The sequence below is a fragment of the Aspergillus flavus genome, chromosome 6 (genome assembly GCF_009017415.1).
Source record: "Aspergillus flavus chromosome 6, complete sequence".
Taxonomy (NCBI): domain Eukaryota; kingdom Fungi; phylum Ascomycota; class Eurotiomycetes; order Eurotiales; family Aspergillaceae; genus Aspergillus; species Aspergillus flavus.
This window is the reverse complement of record NC_092410.1, coordinates 3,452,365-3,468,964: the sequence shown is the minus strand read 5'-3', so window position 1 is coordinate 3,468,964 and position 16,600 is coordinate 3,452,365. Positions and strand designations below refer to the sequence as shown.

Sequence of the window (16,600 nt, the reverse complement as noted above, 5' to 3'; positions counted from 1 at the left end):
AATAAAAACACCAACAAAAAAAAAAAAAACCTTGAATGGAACAAAGGAGCTGGGGAATGTGAGCGGTGACCGACCGCCCCAGGGACCAGCAAGTTGGACCACCATGACTGCAAGCGTGGCCAAATTGACTGGTTCTCAGGATGGAATGGCTGGGGGGAGGAGTATCCACCGTCCCCAGGGACTGGGGAAAATTCCACGTACTTTTTTGGGTGGCCCTTTTCACTTTTTTTTTTTTTTTATTCCTTCCCCCATCCATTCTTTTTCTCGATTTGATAGTCAAGATCAAGTGATGTCAGGCGGTGATGGCAGCCTGGGGCCAGGCCCCAACCGCCCTGCAGCGATCTGACCAGGATCGACTTAGTGAGTGGATCGGCTTCTTTGCCTCCCGCCGACCTCCGCGTGACCCCAACACCAGAAGTTTCACCGGCTTCTCGACGATCTCAATCCCGGTATCCCGCTAGTAACTCAAGTAACCTTCCAAGGGTTTTCTGGAGTCAATTTGACATTACCCTTATTCATCATTGTTATTTTTATTTCCTACCAATTCTTTCCGCTAGTGTCTCATGCTGACTTTTACTCAATGTTTCTTTTCTTATCCTCAGTTATTCATTTCTATTAGTATATCGATACCCAATTCAGACAATAATCATACGAGGGCATCCGAACGAAGCGCAATGGCCTCCTCCCCTTCCGACTATCAACAAACGCTCATGCCTCAATCGCAGAACCAACTCAACTAGTGGAGTAAGCTATGTATCCGAGCATGCAATAAAAGAATGCAACGCTGCAATAATCCTGAGCTCAGAAATTCAATTCCATTCCATCTGATCTATATCAACCCCAAGCTACGTACAACAGTTCATCAGCACACGCAATCATTGGCTAAGTCAATCTCAGCCCCGTTCTTAAAATATAAAATTCAAAGGATAAAAGTCAAAGATGAAATCTCTTATCGTCACACGCCAACGCCATCATTAAACTTGCCGTCAACACCCTGCACATCATGCATGCAACAGTCCAGACTGCACGTACTTTGTCATCAACCTAGAAGATTGCTTAACTAATCAATCATTAAATTGATCAGGCACAGATCTTCATAGCCACTTCATCTTTCTTCATGAATCTCATTTGCCACACCGTAGATATCTACGGTGTAAGTATTATATTTGTATGTCTGTATTAGCCGCCTCAGACCGACCTACTAACACAGCCCTAGTTACCTAATTTTTATAGTACGTAAAACTCGGGTCGGGGCAATGTTAGTGTAATTCCTGAACCACTGCTTCCTTGGCTCCACTTTGTTCATTTTCTCAAAGGAATCGTGAACGACAACTACACTTCTTTCGACCACACATCTTTGTGCGCTAATCTATGGTTGTGGTGAGAGTGGGGTGTCAGTATGGGCTAAATATACTCTGTAGACTCTGGTGACTTCAAATTACTACAAGCAATATACCATTCATGTTTGGTATAGTATATGCATCACCTCAAAAAGGATCTTGAGGTTCCACACACCCCTCTAGATACTTTAGATATTTGAAGCGGTAGTATAAACAAATCTTGCCACCTACAGCTTCTATCTTCCTTGCACTTCAGTCTCAGTAAATAGACCTGGATGATCTCTTCCTCACACCAGGTGCCGACTTTTTTGACCTTCGATCTGATCGAATACCGTTAGCGTAACTAACCCTGTGATTCTATGTTCAATATATAGTTTCAGGGCCACTCCGCGAGCGAGATTAGCGTTCCAGAAGTAACATGGTTCCGATAGTGTGGGGCAGAATGCATAGCGGCTAAGACCAATCTATATAGGTAGGATTTTCGCCCTTCTCAATCCAGACGGGCACAGGCGATGGTTCATTCCCACGTAGTCGGAATACACGATCTTTAGCGGCAGCTGCATAGAGCTGGGGAATGCTATCTTCAGCAAAACAGTTACAGATTCCCACGAAGGGTATGCCATCAAGAGTACTGAACACAACGTCCTTCATAGACATGATGACTACTCGAACTTCTTTATTTTCGGCCTTCAGAAACCTACTCCTAATGATCCTCATAATAAGCCTTTCATTTGCATATGTATTTGACATAGCCAACCAAGTCATGGGTGTTCTAGAAGACAAGCTAAACAAGGCCTCTCGCCCAATCCCAGCCGGTCTAATTAGCTATCAACAAGGTCAAAGGCGATGGATAATCGCTTGGCTTTTCTTCCCTGCATTTGCATTTCTAATCGGAGGCCCAAAACAGCAACAAAGTCTCCATTATGGGAGACCCCGATATTTGTAATTTACGTCTGGTCCGTGCAGCATGGCCCATTAAGCCGTAATTCCTTCACAGCATTAGGCTTCATACTTCTCCAGAAGCTCATCGGCTCCAGTGTAGAAAGCTTTCCCCCTGAAGCTCCTCTCACTACATTCTCTCACGATATTTTGTTCATTTTCTTCGTCACGACAACCCCTATACAAGAATTTCATGATGTCATGGGGGATCAACAAGCCGGTCGTCGAACTTTACCACCCATCCTCTCTACGAAACAACTGGATATGCTACGGAAAGTAACAGCCTTGATTATTTTGGTGTAGTCAATAGGATTACTTTACCCTTTGGCTTTCTCATCATTCCACAGCCCACTTTCATTACCTACGATTGTTCATGTCCCTGCTACATCTCTTCTTTACGTCTTGTGTGGCTATTGTGCTCTTAAGGAAGCCTTCGGTGTGTCGGGATGAGTTCGTGTATCGATATTATTATCTTGGAACTGTATATATATACATTGTTGACGGTATGCGCACTTTAGACCTTAATAAACCAGATACATAGTTTAAGTGTCAGAGCAGAATCTTTCTGGGGAGAGGGATAATCATTTGAATAATAAAGCATTCTTTAGATGAAATACTATATGGTAGTGGAAGGTAGCCTTTTTATCTTTTTCCTAAGTCCAGCATGTTCGCTCTGGAGTATCCTTTGAATCAGCGATGTATGTGCAACACGCTAAGCATAGTGTTGCTTGGAGACCTCAGGCAGCGACTACTCGGGCGGAAAAGCTACAGTTTCGAAGCTAACTTGGAAAGACCACACAACTTGCCCTTTTCGGCCCGCGGTGTCATCCACAGTTCCAAGTTTACCTACTCCGGCCGTATTCCTGGCCCGAGTGGTGGGGTTCCGGTTCTGCGCTTCTATGGGTGGAAGCCGGAGCTAGGTTCCTTGGGGTTCAACCCTGTCAGAATGTCTTCCATAGATTGTTGTTGACTTGTTGTTGCTTTGCCCCACTGTGGGATTGCGGGTCTGACGCCTATTTTCTAATTTTGCTTTTTTCCTTTTGTTCTTGCCCTTTGCCTGGTCTCTTCATTGTTCCGTTCTCACGGTGTTGCATACGGTAATCTAAACTTTTCGGCTGTACAACACAGAATAATCGATCCATTGATTTAGACTACCGAAGGAAGTCATGTGCCGTTGTCCACATGACAGCGCCTTAATTCTAATTGTACAGCGCCATTGCAATAACATCGCTCATCGAAAACTCTGCTACTACCGCGGGTGGGAGAAATTGGAGCTGTCTCCATAGGGATGTGTTTTAACATTTCCTTGATATCCACCGGTATCCATCGGGGGAAAAGGGCCGGTCTCCGTACCAAACCCCAGAGTACCGACGGCCTTAACTCTCTTTTGCCCTTGAGTGAAATGATACCCTGGCCATACCTTGATCATACACGACCGTACATCTGCCGGTAGGTTCACCGACCTGTCCCTAGTTCTCACCGCTCTCCTCAGCAAATTCAACCAGGGGTGTGCCGCTTTTACATTGGTCCTGCAAGGCGCACGTTAGTCAGTCTGTTCGCATTGATTGGGGTGGAGATTTTCGAAGCCTGGCGGAAAAGTCGTGGAAGCTTGACAACCGGTCCGTGCATGAAACCCGGCTTTCCCACACAGAAGTGGAGGAAGGGCGCAACCGTTCCAGCCAACCCCAGACCCCGGTCACCGAGTCGGCCAAAAATCAAAAAGAGAAAAGGAGAAGGGGAAACGGGAAAGCATGCCCACACCGGGCCGAATCCATGGTCTCGATACAAATAGTCACATCAATAGCTCCAAACATTGAGAAGTAGCCGGGCAATGTTAATGTTCGTGCAGGGGAATGGTCCGCGTGACTTACTCCTTTTTGATGTACCACTTTGGAAATGGTTCCCTTTTGCGGGCTGCGGATGACCGTTTCCATTTTCATACTCTCAATAACCACCAGTGGCTGGTCTTTTTCAACTACGTCGCCTGCCTGAACTTCCACTCGCAGCACTTTGCACGGCATTGGGGCCAGAACGCTGTTGGTAACGTCCTTCATTCCCAGTGCTTTGTCCATCCACTTGGCCCTTGGTATCGTCAAACGATACTGCGTCCCTTTCTGGAAAGCGATAACGGAGTCGCCATCACGAATCACCGTGGTGTCCAATCGCGTGTGAGGAAAGAAAGATGTAACGATATGCGACCCGAGATTGCTGTGGCTGACCACCTGCTCAAAGGTGCGCCCGCCAACTTCTACATTGAATGTGTTGTCATCCGTTTGTTGAACACGGACATCAAACTTGGTGCCATCCTTGGCTCCAGGCGTCAGATCTGCGAATGTTATCTGCCGTGATTGATAGCTCGGGCTGAACCCGACAGCAGAGCCTTCGAAACTTGCCTGCTTCCGAGCGACCGGGGTAGAGTCGTGGTGCAGACAAGCCAATGCGGCTTGTGCGAGCACCTCTGGTTCGATAGCCTCGCGAGTGAACAGTTCTTCGCGATGCTTTTCAATGTATCCAGTTTCTACCTCCCCGGCGACAAAATCAGGGCTCTTGCAGACCGTCTTCAGGAATTCAATGTTGGTAATTGGCCCTGCGACTTCGTACTCTTCTAACGCAGACGCAAGCTTGCGGAGAGCCTCCTCTCGCGTATTGCCTCTCACGATCAATTTGGCAATCATTGGATCGTAATGAGCTGAAACTTCATCGCCGGCGACGAAGCCTGCGTCTATTCTGACGTCTTCTGAGGGGGTAGGAGTGCGAACGTGCAGCAGTGTGCCAGAATCAGGTATGAATCCCTGATCGGGATTCTCTGCATAGATTCTCGCCTCGATGGCATGTCCACGGCTCGCCATGTGAGCTTCTACTTCCTCCTGGGTCAATGGAAGCTTAGCGCCTTCAGCCACTTTGAGTTGCCAGTAGACCAGGTCCTGGCCAGTGACCATCTCAGTCACCGGATGCTCAACCTGAAGTCTAGTGTTCATTTCCATGAAAAAGAATTCCCCGGTATCGTTATCAAAGATAAACTCAACGGTACCGGCACCTTCATAGCCTACGGCCTCAGCAGCCGCCCGTGCCTTTGCCCAGAGATCTTTCCTCGTAGCATCAGGCAAGTGAGGAGCGGGTGACTCCTCGAGAATCTTCTGGTGCCGTCTTTGTATACTGCAGTCTCTTTCTCCCAAAGCCACGCTGTTCCCATGTTTGTCTGCGAACACTTGGACTTCAATGTGCCGTGGAGTGGTGATGTACTTCTCCACCAACACATGGTCATCTCCGAACGAGTTCATGGCTTCTGACTTTGCAGATTGCAGTTGAGCCTGGAACTCAGACTTGCTATGGGCGATACGCATTCCCTTTCCGCCACCTCCCTTGATTGCCTTGATGAGCACAGGATATTTGATCTTATCCGCTTCGGCTTCGAGGAAGCTGGGATCTTGATTCTGACCGTGGTAACCAGGAACGCAAGGAACGCCTGCCGCCGTCATGATTTTCTTAGACTGGCTTCAAAGGCTGTCAGCAAGATGTATGTGGCAACTGAGCCGAGTAATTGGCTTACCTCTTATCCCCCATGTCCTCGATGGCCTTCCATGGAGGTCCAATGAAGACCAGCCCGGCTTCTGTGCATTTTCGCGCAAATTCCGAATTCTCACTTAACTAAAGACAGGTTAGCACATTTATAAACATCATCTCTTCAGAAAAGCGTACAAATCCGTAGCCTGGGTGTATCCCTTGACAACCCTCCCGCTTCGCAATCTCAATGATACGGTCTCCATCGAGATAAGCTGAAACGGATCCTAGATTGAACGCGAATGGGGAGCTCAACGCATGCTGAGCCCGGCTATCGGGATCTGTGTATAATGTAGTTACGCGGATGCCATGTTGAGCCGCGGTGCGTCCGACTCGTCTGAGGTGAAGGTTTAGTTAGTAGGGAAACAGCGCACCGCACAATTTCCAGACATACAAAGCAATTTCTCCTCTATTTGCGATGAGAATCGAGTCCAATGAATTCTGTGTTTTGGGAGTAGTCGAAGACACCGTAGATGCAGCTCTTCTCGCTTTCTGGGCGGCTGTCGGCCTCAGACGGGAAGCAGTGCGGAGAAGGGACGAGAGTGGCATTGTAAAGAAACGCTGCTAATTAGGATCACAAGATTGAGTCAACACCACAGATAATATAGGAGGGTAGCAGCATATTCTGCGTAGAATCACAAAGCTTTCAGAGAACAAACAGAAAGAGCTCTCAGGAAAAATTAGAAGGCAGGCAGCTTAAGTTACATGGAAGTACTACTGTTTCCCCCAGACGGACCCCTTGAGCCGACGCAAAGCGAAGCTGCGGGGAAACATCTGGCACGTGATGCTATCTGAGATCCACTTCTTTCTGCAGCGCAGTTAATCTCTTTTTTTCATCGCCGGAAAGACGCGATCAGCGAACTCCTCCGACGTCACCGGTCCATTGTCCTGGTGGCTTACAACCTATCCTTCTGATTCGGTCTTTACGGCCGCTCTGGAATTTGTCCTACTTCGTCTCAACAAGCTGACTCATCTCTTTGCTTTGCTGCGACTCGGCTGGTCTTCGTGTCTCTCCTTTCCCTTTTCGTAATACTCAATAGACTTGGCAGTTTTCCACCATTCCTGTTCTCACTCTCGTATACGCCTTTGAACCCTATATTCGGCGGTCTCTCGCTTTGCTATACCCAAGATGTCTGATGACGAAGAGTACTATGATGAATACGACGAAGATATCTTCTGGATTGAGGAACCGGACCCCGAGATCGCTGTCAGTCTCAACACCACACCACGGACACCAATAGTCGCAGACAAAGAAACTAACACATTGCCCGTGTAGGATGACCTCGCCGCAACCGCAGTCTATGATGCTCTCTTCTTCGAGGATCCGTCACTCGAGGTAGAAGAATACTTCAGCGACTGGGACGACCAATCCGACGATTACTACGACGAAGACCCAACCGCCGTACGCCGCCAGCGAGCAATGGGCCTCTGGCCCAACAAATACAACATCAAAGAAATCAACGACATCCTCACCGCGAAGCAGAAACTTTCAGCCCCAGATGGACCCATACCCAAAGAGACCCTCCCCGAGACAGACATCGCATCGTTTCAGGGCACGGTATGGAAAACGCCCCACGACGACAATCCACCCCGCAAACTGTACGAACCCGGTGATGGAGAGAAGGTAGCCCTCCTGAAGAATTGGCGCGAGGTATTCCGGTCGTCGCATCCTGCGATTGGACGGGTAAGGATGCGGAAAGTTGGCTCCGATATGGCACCTCCTCGAGTGCCGGTGGTGACTAAGAGGGCGGATACCGGTTCCGATGATACGTCTACTGCGTCGTCGTTGGACAGCCTTCGCGAGACTGATGCTGGATCTGATGGTTTCTCGAAAACTACCACTCCGGCTGAGTCGTCGCTCTCTCCGCCGTTGACGGTGCATTCGCATAGGGTGATCAAGTCAGCTTCTGATTTGCCAGTTAATTCTAAGATGCTCGAGCATGAGTTTCCTATTGAGGCGCCTGAGACGTACGATGATCCAATGGGAATGGAACCGGAGTCATCTGATCTGCAAACTGCACCAATGCAAGAGCATGAGTCTAGCCCAAAGAAACCTAATTCCGTCACCGCGCCATCTACCAGGACAAGGAAACGGAAGGCGTCCGATGCACTTGACCAACCGGACGCAGACAAAAATCATACTACCACCAGATCGAAGAGAATCGCATCAAAGAAAGTGGGTGGAACCGCAGACGCTCCAGCGGCGTCAGGCCCTGTACGGAGATCCACCAGAAACAAGGCTAAGAATTAGACCAAAATGGCCATGAAGATATGAAATCGTTTTTGTGTATTTAATTCGACACTGTGCCCTTTGGCGGCTAAGTATAACAAATGCCAGCTATATATGACATGGTAGAACAAGTGCAGCTAAAACAGAAACGTATATAGTTTTTGAAAGAAAATCTATGCATACTCTTTATTGAATGCCCGTCCAATGACCATCCGTCTGATCTCGCTGGTCCCAGCACCGATCTCATACAGCTTCGCATCGCGAAGTAACCGTCCCGCGGGGAGCTCATTGATGTACCCATTGCCACCCATCAGCTGGATCGCATCAAGTGCACACTCCGTCGCCCGTTCCGCCGCATACAGGATCGCACCGGCACAGTCCTGTGTCCGGATGCTTACCTCAGACAAGGACGCGGAGTTATCAATGTGCCGCGCCGTAGAGTACGTGTAGGCGCGCGATGCCTGGAGCTTTGTATACATATCGGCCAGCTTACCTTGGATCAACTGATTATGGGCGATGGGTGTTCCAAATTGCTTGCGGACATGAGTATAGGGAAGGACGAGATCAAGGGCAGCTTGCATGATACTAGATATTGTCCATCACCGTAAGTCCTTGTGTTCTCGGTTGTGGATATATAGTGCCTTAGTAGAACTTACCCCAAGGGACCAGCGCTGAGGACTAGACGTTCCAGATCGAGACCTTCCATGAGAACCTTGACACCGCGGTTTACTTCGCCGAGGACGTTCTCCTTCGGGACGAACACATCTTCAAAGATAAGCTCTCCGGTGTTTGAGCCGCGCATTCCAAGCTTGTCGAGTTTCCGTGCGCAGGAGAAACCGGCAAATGTCTTTTCGACAACGAATGCCGTGATTCCCTTGGAGCCCTTCTGGGGCTCGGTTTTGGCGTAGACAACAATGAAATCAGCGTCGGGACCCTGGAATTAAATTAAGTTTAGCCTCTTTAACATGTCCTTCTGAAAACAGTTCAAGCAACTCACATTCGTAATCCACATCTTGGTCCCGTTCAGCACGTAGCCACCATCAACCTCCTTAGCCGTCGTCTTCATACTAACAACATCCGAGCCTGCGGAATGTTCTGACATAGCCAGAGCACCAATCTTGTCACCGGACAGGAGTCCCGGCAAAAACCGCTCCTTCTGTTCCGGTGACCCATTCAAGGAGAGTTGGTTGACGCAAAGCTGGGAATGCGCAGCGTACGACAATGCAATACTTCCTATAACACGCCCCCATTAAAACACGAACAAACTTCACATCTTATAATGTGGTAACAGGAAGAATGCAATACCTGATGCACGACTAAGCTCTTCCATAACTATACAGTGTGCCTGGTAACCCATTCCGAGGCCGCCATAATCCTCATTGGCAGTGATACCCAGGAATCTGACAATTGAATTAGAGTCGCCTGTAATGAACAATGATCCAGCAATGTGATGTTGTAATTACCCAGCATCACCAAGTTTCTTCCACATCTCCGCTGGGAACTCATTTTGAGCGTCGGTCTTTGCGGCTACTTCCTCGGTAATCTCACGCCCTTGATTGAGCTTATGGTCAGATCGCGGAACACAGAACTTCCCTAGGAGAACAACTGACTGGTAAATTCCTGTACACGTTCCCGTAGCTCTAGTAGCTCATCTTCAGTGGGCGGCACAAAGCCCTTGGGGTGTTTTGATGCGAATGTCCGTGATGCGGGGATCTGTATGAGGGGTTTCCTGATTGACCCCAGGGACCTGGAGGTACTGCGGAAGAGGAATGGAAGACGGGATGCGGCAGCCATTGTGCGAAAGGTATCTCTGCAGGGGAAATGTACAGAGGGAAAGAAACAAGAGATCTGAAGGGGGAGTGGAAGGGAAATTAGACGAGCAAGCCGAAAAGAATGAAGTAAGAGAGTCGCGAGTCCATCCACAAATGCGGAGGCCGATGCCAGCCGCGGCTAAACACGGCAAACGTCGCAGTTGTTTCTCCGCAACTTCAATCCGGGGTCACATTCGATCATATTCCTCCCCACGCCCATTGTCTTCGTTTATTTTTCCTTCATCGGCCATTGCTCCCACTTGGCTGCCCTCATAAATCTCCGAACAAGACCATGAGATAGCTCAACCTGGTGTTTCGCGGTGCCACTTCGTCTTCTGCTCTCCCTAGATTATCCCCGCAATGCGCGCACCGTCTCCGCTCCTGCGGAGCTTGAGCTCCAAAACATCGCTATCGCTGCCTTACTCGCGACGATTTCTCACGCCTCGCTTTCCAATTACAGTCACCTCTAAAACTTCTCTCAGGACAGTTGCGAGCTATACGCATCCGCATCATGCCTCGGCCATATCGGTTCTGCCCACGGCGGTGGACACGTCCTCACCTGATTTCAAGGAGAATGCCGAGCAGATGAAGGAGCTCGTAGATCGGATGAGCAATCTACATAGCACCATCTCACAAGGCGGACCACAAAAAGCAAAAGAAAAGCACATTGCCAGAGGCAAAATGCTCCCTCGCGATCGGGTGACAGCCCTGATCGACCCCGGCACATCGTTCCTGGAGCTTTCCCCGTTGGCCGGCCACGAGGTGTACCCAGGCGAGGACGTTCCCGCCGGTGGCATTATTACTGGAATTGGAACCGTCGAAGGCGTTACATGTATGATCGTGGCCAATGACAGCACTGTCAAGGGAGGCACCTACTATCCCATCACGGTGAAGAAGCATCTCCGAGCGCAGGCAATCGCTCAAGAGAACAAACTCCCCTGCCTCTACCTCGTGGACTCCGGCGGTGCCAACCTCCCCCATCAGGCCGATGTATTCCCAGACAAGGAACACTTTGGCCGCATCTTCTTCAACCAAGCCCGGATGAGCTCAATGGGCATCCCCCAGATCTCCGTGGTAATGGGCCCCTGCACAGCAGGAGGAGCCTACGTCCCAGCCATGAGCGACGAGACTATCATCGTCGAGAAACAAGGCACCATCTTCCTGGCGGGCCCTCCCCTCGTCAAAGCCGCCACAGGCGAAGAAGTCTCCGCCGAAGACCTAGGCGGCGGTCAACTGCACAGCACCATCTCCGGCGTAACAGACTACCTCGCCGTAGACGACGCCCACGCCCTCATCCTCGCGCGCAGATCCGTCGCCAACCTCAACTACCCTAAAACCAGCGTGCCCCTCAAACTCGATGACAGCACCATCAAAGAACCCCTCTACGACCCCGCCGAATTGAACGGCATCGTCGGCACCAACCTCCGCCGCCAGATCCCCGTCCACGAAGTCATCGCCCGTATCGTCGACGGCAGTGAATTTGCCGAATTCAAACGCGACTACGGCACCACCCTCGTCACAGGCTTCGCCCGTATCTACGGCCACCAGGTCGGCATCGTCGCCAACAACGGCATCCTCTTCTCCGAGTCCTCCCTGAAGGGAGCCCACTTCATCGAGCTCTGCGCCCAGCGCAACATCCCCCTCATCTTCCTCCAGAACATCTCCGGCTTCATGGTCGGCGCCGACGCCGAGAAGGGCGGCATCGCCAAAAACGGCGCGAAGCTAGTGACCGCAGTAGCCTGCGCCGACGTACCCAAGTTCACCGTTGTCTTTGGCTCCAGCGCCGGTGCCGGCAACTACGGCATGTGGTAAGTTACATACCCCAACCATCCAACCCCTCAAACAAACTAAGAACAACCCATGGAACCAAAAACCAAAGACCAAAACTCTAACAAAAAGCCAAAAAAAAAACAGCGGCCGTGCCTACTCCCCAAGGCTAATGTTCATGTGGCCCAACGCCAAAATCGGAGTAATGGGCTCCGAGCAACTCTCCTCGGTAATGGAAGCAGTCGGACGCACCGCAGACCCAGCCCTGAAAGCTCGCATCGACCACGAGTCCGAGGCGATTTTCTCGTCCGCCCGTCTCTGGGACGATGGGGTCATTCCGCCGGCGCAGACGAGACGCGTACTTGGATTGAGTTTGGCGGCGTCGTTGGGTGGACGGGTTGATAAGGATGTGCAGACGCGGTTTGGTGTTTTTAGGATGTAGTTCTGTTTACTTAGTGAGGGACTATTCTAGGTCTAGTTTGGGTCTACGTCTACTTCTACGTCTAGATTCTAGTGTTTAACTTGGTCTGGGGTTTTTATTTCTTACTATTTATATATCTATGTCTTTGCCTTATATTGAGGTGTATACGATGTATGGTTGTTTAGTATACTAGAAATGGATGGTCTCTTTTCTGAATTTCTTTTTGATCGTTAGAGGGTGTTGTACGAGTCGTGTTATGGTGAATGAGAAGGATGATTCGTGAAGATTTCTTAATGTGCTTATTATGATAGTCCCTATAATTTATGGCGAGAAAGTAAGAGCGAATCAAAAGGAAGAAAAGGAATATCGCATTCTAATAATCTACCCTGCGTTGAACAGGCTACCGCTAGTTTCGAAAAGAACGGGAAATTGATCAGGGGTGGAAAAGGGGGAGAAAAAAGGGGTAGGAATCGGAAGGAATGACGGGTCAAATAAGGCACAAAGAAGAAAAAGCAAATATAGAATATGAGTAGATAGAGAGAACTTAGGAGGGCACTAAGAAGAAAAGAAAAAGAAGAAGAAAAAATAATGTGATTCTTTTCTTTAGCAGATTGCTTTTATCAGCTTGCGAAAAACGAACGGCAACGTAGTCATAAAACAAACTGTTCTATATCAATGAAGGGGACACCAATGCGGAGGAAAACGAAGAGAGATGCAGCTTTTTCTCATTCCTTGGAGTAAAATAACCAATGAAGACGTATCAACAGGAAGTAAGGCAGAAAAAGTTGAATGGTTGTGAACCGACATATATCTATCATTGGATGGGCATATGATGATTGAAAACATTAGGGCGGGTGAAGATATGTAGTATGTATGTGCAGATAGGATGTGAGCCGGTGGCTCGAGATATGCGTCGATGAGAGGTGAGGTGGCCTGGTTCAGATACGATGAGGTGAGAGTCGTCGGTCTTCTGCACCTCCTTCGTTTATAACAATCGTTAATTTATAGAATCACACAAGGTCCTTTACGCTTCGACTTCTGTCGTCGTTCTCGCTTGCGATCGGGTCGATTCGAATTTTCCCGCTTGGGCGGTTCGTCGCGACCCTTGGAGTTGCCTTGCAGGTCCTTTCGGATGATCTGTCGGCAGAGGTCAATGAAGACCTCGTTGACGTTGGCTCGTCGGCGAGCCGATGTCTCATAGTAAGGGGCATTGCCCCAGCTCTGGGAGAGCGCGAAGGCGCGAGCACGGGGCACCGCGCGGTCCTCCTCCAGGTCGGATTTATTACCTACGATGACGATGGGGACTTTCTCGTCATCTTTGATGCGGATGATCTGTTCGCGTAGTTCGGACAGCTCGTTCAACGAGGACATGCTCGTGATGGAAAATACCAGGAGAAACCCTTGTCCCTGTTTCATGTAAAGTTCTCTGTGAGTCAGGGTTAGCATGCGGGTCTGAGAAGGAGTGAGTGGTTATGTGTCAGTCCTATAGCCGCAGTAGTGGATCCCAGGTGGACTGAAGAAGTGGGACGGATGGCTGATTTACCTCATGGCAGCTAGGGCTGTGTTAGTGGACAAGACCGAGGCCGTACCGTTACAGGGAGACTTACTGAATTGTTCTGTTCCTGCAGTGTCCAGAATTTCCAAAATGCATTGTCGCCCCTATGGCAATCAGCAACGCAAGACATGTTGGGCAACACGATCCACTTACGTCTACCTCGATCTGTTTGCGATATGAATCTTCGATCGTCGGGTCATAGCTCTCAATCCACACATTTTGGACAAATTGAGCTGCACAGGGTAAGTGACATGCCCATGAGTCGGGTCAATCGACAAGTCAGAGGGTATATACCAGTAAGACAACTCTTTCCCACTCCACCTGTTGCGCATGAGATAGCAGATATCAGCGGTGGGCCTCAACGATATTCAAACATAAGATCATGCCTACCAGCTCCGAGCACGACAATATGATATTCCCGTCTGTATCGAGCGAAGCCATTAGCATCCGGCGCGCGCGAGAAGTTCAGGGCAAGGGACCCGAGGCGGGAGGACGTACTGTGGCCGCATTGAAACAGCAATTGTAGTTCCCCCTCAATCCACTGAAGTTATTCGATCAGATGTAGCGCCTCGAGCAGATCGGGACGATGCGATGCTAGGTTCAATCGACCTCTTCCAACACAATCTCTGTCTGTCGTATCGTACCTCCTAAATTTCCACCAAAGAGTATGATGCGACGATTCAATTCACGCAAACCGGCCGGATCGGATGGGTAGATAAAAGGTACACTTCGTTAATTTCGTGTCTCGTGAACGGTCGAAGATCTCGGTGGTGAATTGCGAATTCCAGCAATGGGATGGTCTGATTCCCTTGGGGGCGGGGGTGGGCTGGAAGAGCAAAGGCAGCGACAACGCGATGCGTTACATCGGTCTCAATGCCAATGCCAACCAATGTCGCGGAGGGGGAGTTGGAGGGGGTAATATGCAGGCCGTGGACTCGACAGCGCCACCAGACCCGAGGCAATCACTGTACTCGAGTGAAGGGTCAAAGGGGGGTCGGAGAAGGCGAGCGCAGGAAAAACGGTTGATGTCAACAGAAATTCGGGTGGATTTCCGGAGACTAAAAGACCGAACTAGAAGCTAAGTCAGCGGTTGTGGGGAGATTTTTTTTTATGAGGAACTGGCAAAGGGTGGAAAGGATCCGAGTCGGAGGGTTCAATCATCAATGTCAAAAAGAAAGAAGAATTTAACAAAAGAAAATAGAAAAATTGATAAACATGAAATTAATGAAATACAAAAATTGTAATTCTCTTTTTCCTTTTTTTTTTGAAATTTGTTTCAACCCTGAGATTTCATTTTATTCAATTGGGTTCCAATGACTTGTATCCTTTTGTTCGGTTTGGGTATTGATTGCTGCTGTTGGACCTTAACGTGTGTACTTCTTTCTTACCTTTTTCTTTTCCGATGACCCTAATCTTCCCTATTCCTAATTTTTTCACTTGGTCAACATCAGTACGAAGCGGTGTGAGCGAAAAGAAATAAATAATAATAATAATAATAATAATAATAATCAATAAAAAAAACAAGAAGAGGCTTCCCAAATGTGCGCAACAATTGGCACGAAACCTTAAGCCAGCAGCGTTTAAACCTGGAAAGGATTAACTCTCGTGGGACTTTCCTCATAAAGGTTTAGAGAACCCTAGGAATCCCCCCTTTAGTCCCTCCAGTCCCAGTGGTTTGGGATTTCCCTTATTTCCTTTTGGGCTGCTTCTGGTAATGAAAAAGAGAAAAGAGGAAACTAATAATAATAATAATAAAAAAAGTCCAATAAAAAGAAAACCCACTATCCGGATTCAAAGGGGGCTGGTGAATACCATCAATGGGTCAAGTAGGAGAGAGATAGAGATAAAAAGGGAAAAAAGAAAACAAAGCCAACAAACAGTCTATCAAAATCAAGAAATGAAAGAAAACAAAAAAAGAAGAAAAAAAGAAACAAGGAATGACCCTATCTATGGAATGCTTGCTGTCTCCCTTCTTCTCCTTGTCGATTATCCCGGTGGTTGGATCCTCAAAAACAATAGTCATTATGACCTCTAGATCAAGGTCACTGGGCCTGGTTTTGAGTAAATCCAATAATTCCCACCAAGGCTATCTGCAGGAGACGAAGGGAAAGCAATGAATTGTCCGACTCGGCCGTGAATCTGGTTGCCAATCATTGGGGATGGTCGTGATGATCTGCTTTCGGGGCTCCATCCAACCATTCCCAACTGGACCGATTGACAAAAAAAATTCGAAGGGACTATTGAAGAAACGATGATATCGGGACGAGAAAAACAAACCCCCCAAAAAAGAAAAGAGTAGACAACATACCAGAGCATGTTTGAGTCAAATTGTTGTCCTGTCAAAATAAATATAGATCTCTCAAGGATCCCTTGATGGACGGGCAGGCATTAGTTCTCAGAAATATCGACATACAAGGGGGAAGATATAATAACGTCCCATTTAGCCTACGACTCCCTTTCCTTTTCCCCTCCCCCTTCTCCGTTGCTCCGTATATCCTGAAACGTCCTCCGTCCTTGACCAATCGCTTAAGTTAAACGGTTCACTTTACCTGTCACCTTTTTTCCAACCCCTCGGCGCTACTGCACAAAACAGACATCCCTCCTCCCGGACGAGAGGGACTGGATCCGGGCCAAAGATCTGGCCACCTCACGCTGTCAGGCACCAAACAGACCAATGTCCGGACTCTAGATCGGGACATCCAGGGGGCGACGATTGGGCGCAAGAAAGTACGACGCAGTGTTCATGTGATGGACCGCTCGATAGGTCCAACGGGATGCATTCCCAGGAGGCAAACCCAACGACATATGTAACTTGATGAGTAGGGGGGTTGTTGGCTCTGACCAGTAGTCTAAATGAATGCCGGGACGTCAGGTCGACCTTAAATCAATGTATCACATTCGACGGCCCACCCCTCGGGGTTCGACTGGTCATTGCCCTACTTCTATTGCGTGGATGATATCATAATATGAGATACT

General features: G+C 48.8%; 5 protein-coding genes across 5 annotated transcripts; 2 read left to right on the top strand and 3 right to left on the bottom strand.

Annotated features, from left to right (window-relative positions):
* Positions 1–3,593: 3,593 nt before the first annotated feature.
* On the bottom strand, positions 3,594–6,389 carry F9C07_11663 (putative 3-methylcrotonyl-CoA carboxylase subunit alpha; the record flags this gene model as incomplete). The annotated part of the gene is made up of 5 exons (XM_041294436.2): positions 3,594–3,808; positions 4,151–5,774; positions 5,830–5,927; positions 5,979–6,177; positions 6,235–6,389. 5 exons carry the CDS (start codon positions 6,387–6,389, stop codon positions 3,749–3,751), a joined length of 2,136 nt encoding a protein of 711 aa, XP_041148688.1. The 3' UTR covers positions 3,594–3,748.
* Positions 6,390–6,686: 297 nt separating this feature from the next.
* F9C07_11664 (uncharacterized protein) lies at positions 6,687–8,091 on the top strand (the record flags this gene model as incomplete). The annotated part of the gene is made up of 2 exons (XM_041294425.2): positions 6,687–7,047; positions 7,117–8,091. Exons 1-2 carry the CDS (start codon positions 6,970–6,972, stop codon positions 8,089–8,091), a joined length of 1,053 nt encoding a protein of 350 aa, XP_041148689.1. The 5' UTR covers positions 6,687–6,969.
* A 152-nt stretch (positions 8,092–8,243) lies between these two features.
* F9C07_11665 (putative isovaleryl-CoA dehydrogenase IvdA) lies at positions 8,244–9,864 on the bottom strand (the record flags this gene model as incomplete). The annotated part of the gene is made up of 6 exons (XM_041294437.1): positions 8,244–8,655; positions 8,727–9,004; positions 9,068–9,303; positions 9,376–9,470; positions 9,534–9,621; positions 9,681–9,864. The coding sequence occupies 6 exons, from the start codon at positions 9,862–9,864 to the stop codon at positions 8,244–8,246; spliced, it is 1,293 nt and encodes a 430-aa protein (XP_041148690.1).
* Positions 9,865–9,956: 92 nt separating this feature from the next.
* Positions 9,957–13,699, top strand: F9C07_2171752 (non-biotin containing subunit of 3-methylcrotonyl-CoA carboxylase). The gene is made up of 2 exons (XM_041294426.2): positions 9,957–11,689; positions 11,796–13,699. Exons 1-2 carry the CDS (start codon positions 10,242–10,244, stop codon positions 12,088–12,090), a joined length of 1,743 nt encoding a protein of 580 aa, XP_041148691.2. The 5' UTR covers positions 9,957–10,241; the 3' UTR covers positions 12,091–13,699.
* F9C07_2073844 (P-loop containing nucleoside triphosphate hydrolase protein) lies at positions 13,072–15,647 on the bottom strand (the record flags this gene model as incomplete). Its single annotated transcript, XM_071508789.1, has 5 exons — positions 13,072–13,495; positions 13,613–13,728; positions 13,778–13,857; positions 13,919–13,945; positions 15,503–15,647. The coding sequence occupies 5 exons, from the start codon at positions 15,645–15,647 to the stop codon at positions 13,072–13,074; spliced, it is 792 nt and encodes a 263-aa protein (XP_071368003.1).
* Between the last annotated feature and the right edge of the window lie 953 nt (positions 15,648–16,600).

Coding starts and splice junctions, on each gene's coding strand:
- F9C07_2171752 (XM_041294426.2), top strand. CDS start 10,242: ATGCGCGCACCGTCTCCGCTCCTGCGGAGCTTGAGCTCCAAAACATCG. Junction 11,690..11,795: donor GCCGGCAACTACGGCATGTG/GTAAGTTACATA, acceptor AAAAAAAAACAG/CGGCCGTGCCTACTCCCCAA.